This window comes from Buceros rhinoceros, unplaced genomic scaffold (genome assembly GCF_000710305.1).
Source record: "Buceros rhinoceros silvestris isolate BGI_N320 unplaced genomic scaffold, ASM71030v1 scaffold24973, whole genome shotgun sequence".
In the NCBI taxonomy this organism is placed as follows: Eukaryota; Metazoa; Chordata; class Aves; order Bucerotiformes; family Bucerotidae; genus Buceros; species Buceros rhinoceros.
In genome coordinates, this window is record NW_010402204.1 from 7,000 (window position 1) to 8,672 (window position 1,673).

The 1,673-nt window shown below is 35.2% G+C and overlaps 1 protein-coding gene across 1 annotated transcript in view; it reads left to right on the forward strand.

The window, feature by feature from the left end:
- The window catches only part of LOC104490303 (apoptotic protease-activating factor 1-like), a gene marked incomplete at its 3' end in the record, with an annotated part of 9,240 nt that overhangs the window by 6,420 nt on the left and 1,147 nt on the right, over positions 1-1,673 (forward strand). The window contains exons 5-6 of the mRNA XM_010132570.1: positions 619-731; positions 1,259-1,390. Coding sequence (XP_010130872.1) covers positions 619-731; positions 1,259-1,390 — 245 coding nt within the window. The remainder of the gene's footprint in view (positions 1-618; positions 732-1,258; positions 1,391-1,673) is intronic.

Below are 1,673 nucleotides of genomic sequence, written 5' to 3' on the forward strand. Positions count from 1 at the left end.
TAGGGAAGTCTGCTTTATGTTATTCTGGTGAGATTCCATGTAGTAGCCTACAAAAGTGACTAGCCCTAGGTTTTGAGTATGTGGTCACTATGAAATGTTCTTTATGTAAAAAGAGCCTCATCATCCAAGACAATTCCAGCGCAAGAGGATCAGTCTCACACAGCTTTCTAATGATACAAGAACAAAACTGAAAACTCTCAAGTCAAAAGGAAACTGAAATGGTTTCTCCCACAAAGCTTGTCACTACCCTGTGTCAAGCAGAGTTGTTCTGTAGTCCTATACAACTTTATTTATGATATCTCATGACTTGAAAAAGAGAGTAAATGTTTCTGTTTTTCCTGGCATCTACTAATGGACATATTTCTCAAAACTTCACTGTTTACGCTTCAGTTGTAGCTATAAAGCAGTAAATGGTAAAAACTTACTTTTTTGAGATACTTGCATTCAGCTTTCTTGTAGTGTTTAATGCCCTCTTAAGATATTTTACATATTAATATTAAAAAAACTATGCAGTGATACATTTTAAAATCTGAAAATGTTCTTTCGCTATTAAAATGTAATACTGTATTTTAGCACTAACAGTTGACCTGAAATCTGCAATGTTTCTTCTTGCACTAGATCTCTTTTGATCCTGGATGACATTTGGGATTCCTGGGTATTAAAAGCATTTGATAATCAGTGTCAGGTTCTTATCACCAGCAGGGACAGGAGCGTAACAGATGCAGTGGCTGGTAAGGAACAGTTTCCTCTCTTGCACCACAGTTTCTGTGTGCGTGTATGCCTGCAACTTGCTCTTGTGAACTTTTAAAAGAATAGAATGTCTATGAACTTGTGCGTAAGTGGCAAAGTTTTCCAATTCTGTAAGAAGTAAAGTAAGACTTTATGCTCTTTGTGAAATAAGCGTTATATGTTATCTTGGAAGTTTTATGTCTACATTGAAGAGTAGAGATGGAGAGATTCTCAACAGGATAAATTAACCCCTGTGACACTGCTGCTGTTAGACTGATTATCTACACGCTATTAAGCAGTCATAATGCATTTGCAATTATTGGATTATAGTCTAATTTTGTTGCCTGTCTAATGCAAACTTGAGTCTGATAAGAAGAATTTTTACTTTTCTTAGTACTAAGCATATAAAATTCTATGCAAAAAACATTGTGAGCCAGGTCCATGGTTCCAGATTTTGCTTGGAAAATACTCTCAATTTCTACAGGACTTTTTATGTTCTTTTAAACCTTTTCCATGTTTCTATGTCTAGGCAATAAATACGAGGTTCATGTGGAAAGTGGACTAGCACATGAGAAAGGATTGGAGATTTTATCCCTATTTGTGAATATGAAAATATCTGAACTGCCAGAACAAGCTAACTGCCTTGTAAGGGAATGCAAAGGTATACTTGATACTCCTTAACATAACATTTACTACTGAATGGATTTTTTTCTTGTAGGTTTTAACTTGCAAATAGAGGTGAGAACATTCTTTAATACTCTACACCTTAAGTACAACTCAAGAACTTGTTAAATGCTTTTGTTTTTTTAAACTAAACAGAAACGTTTCATGTTGATTTTCCAATAGTTTTCTTCAGCATATGTCCCCCCCGCCTGCTTACTACTCTTTAAATTTGAGTTTGTAGATGTCTACATGGATGGCATGTTCTGTTTGTCTGTTCCCTA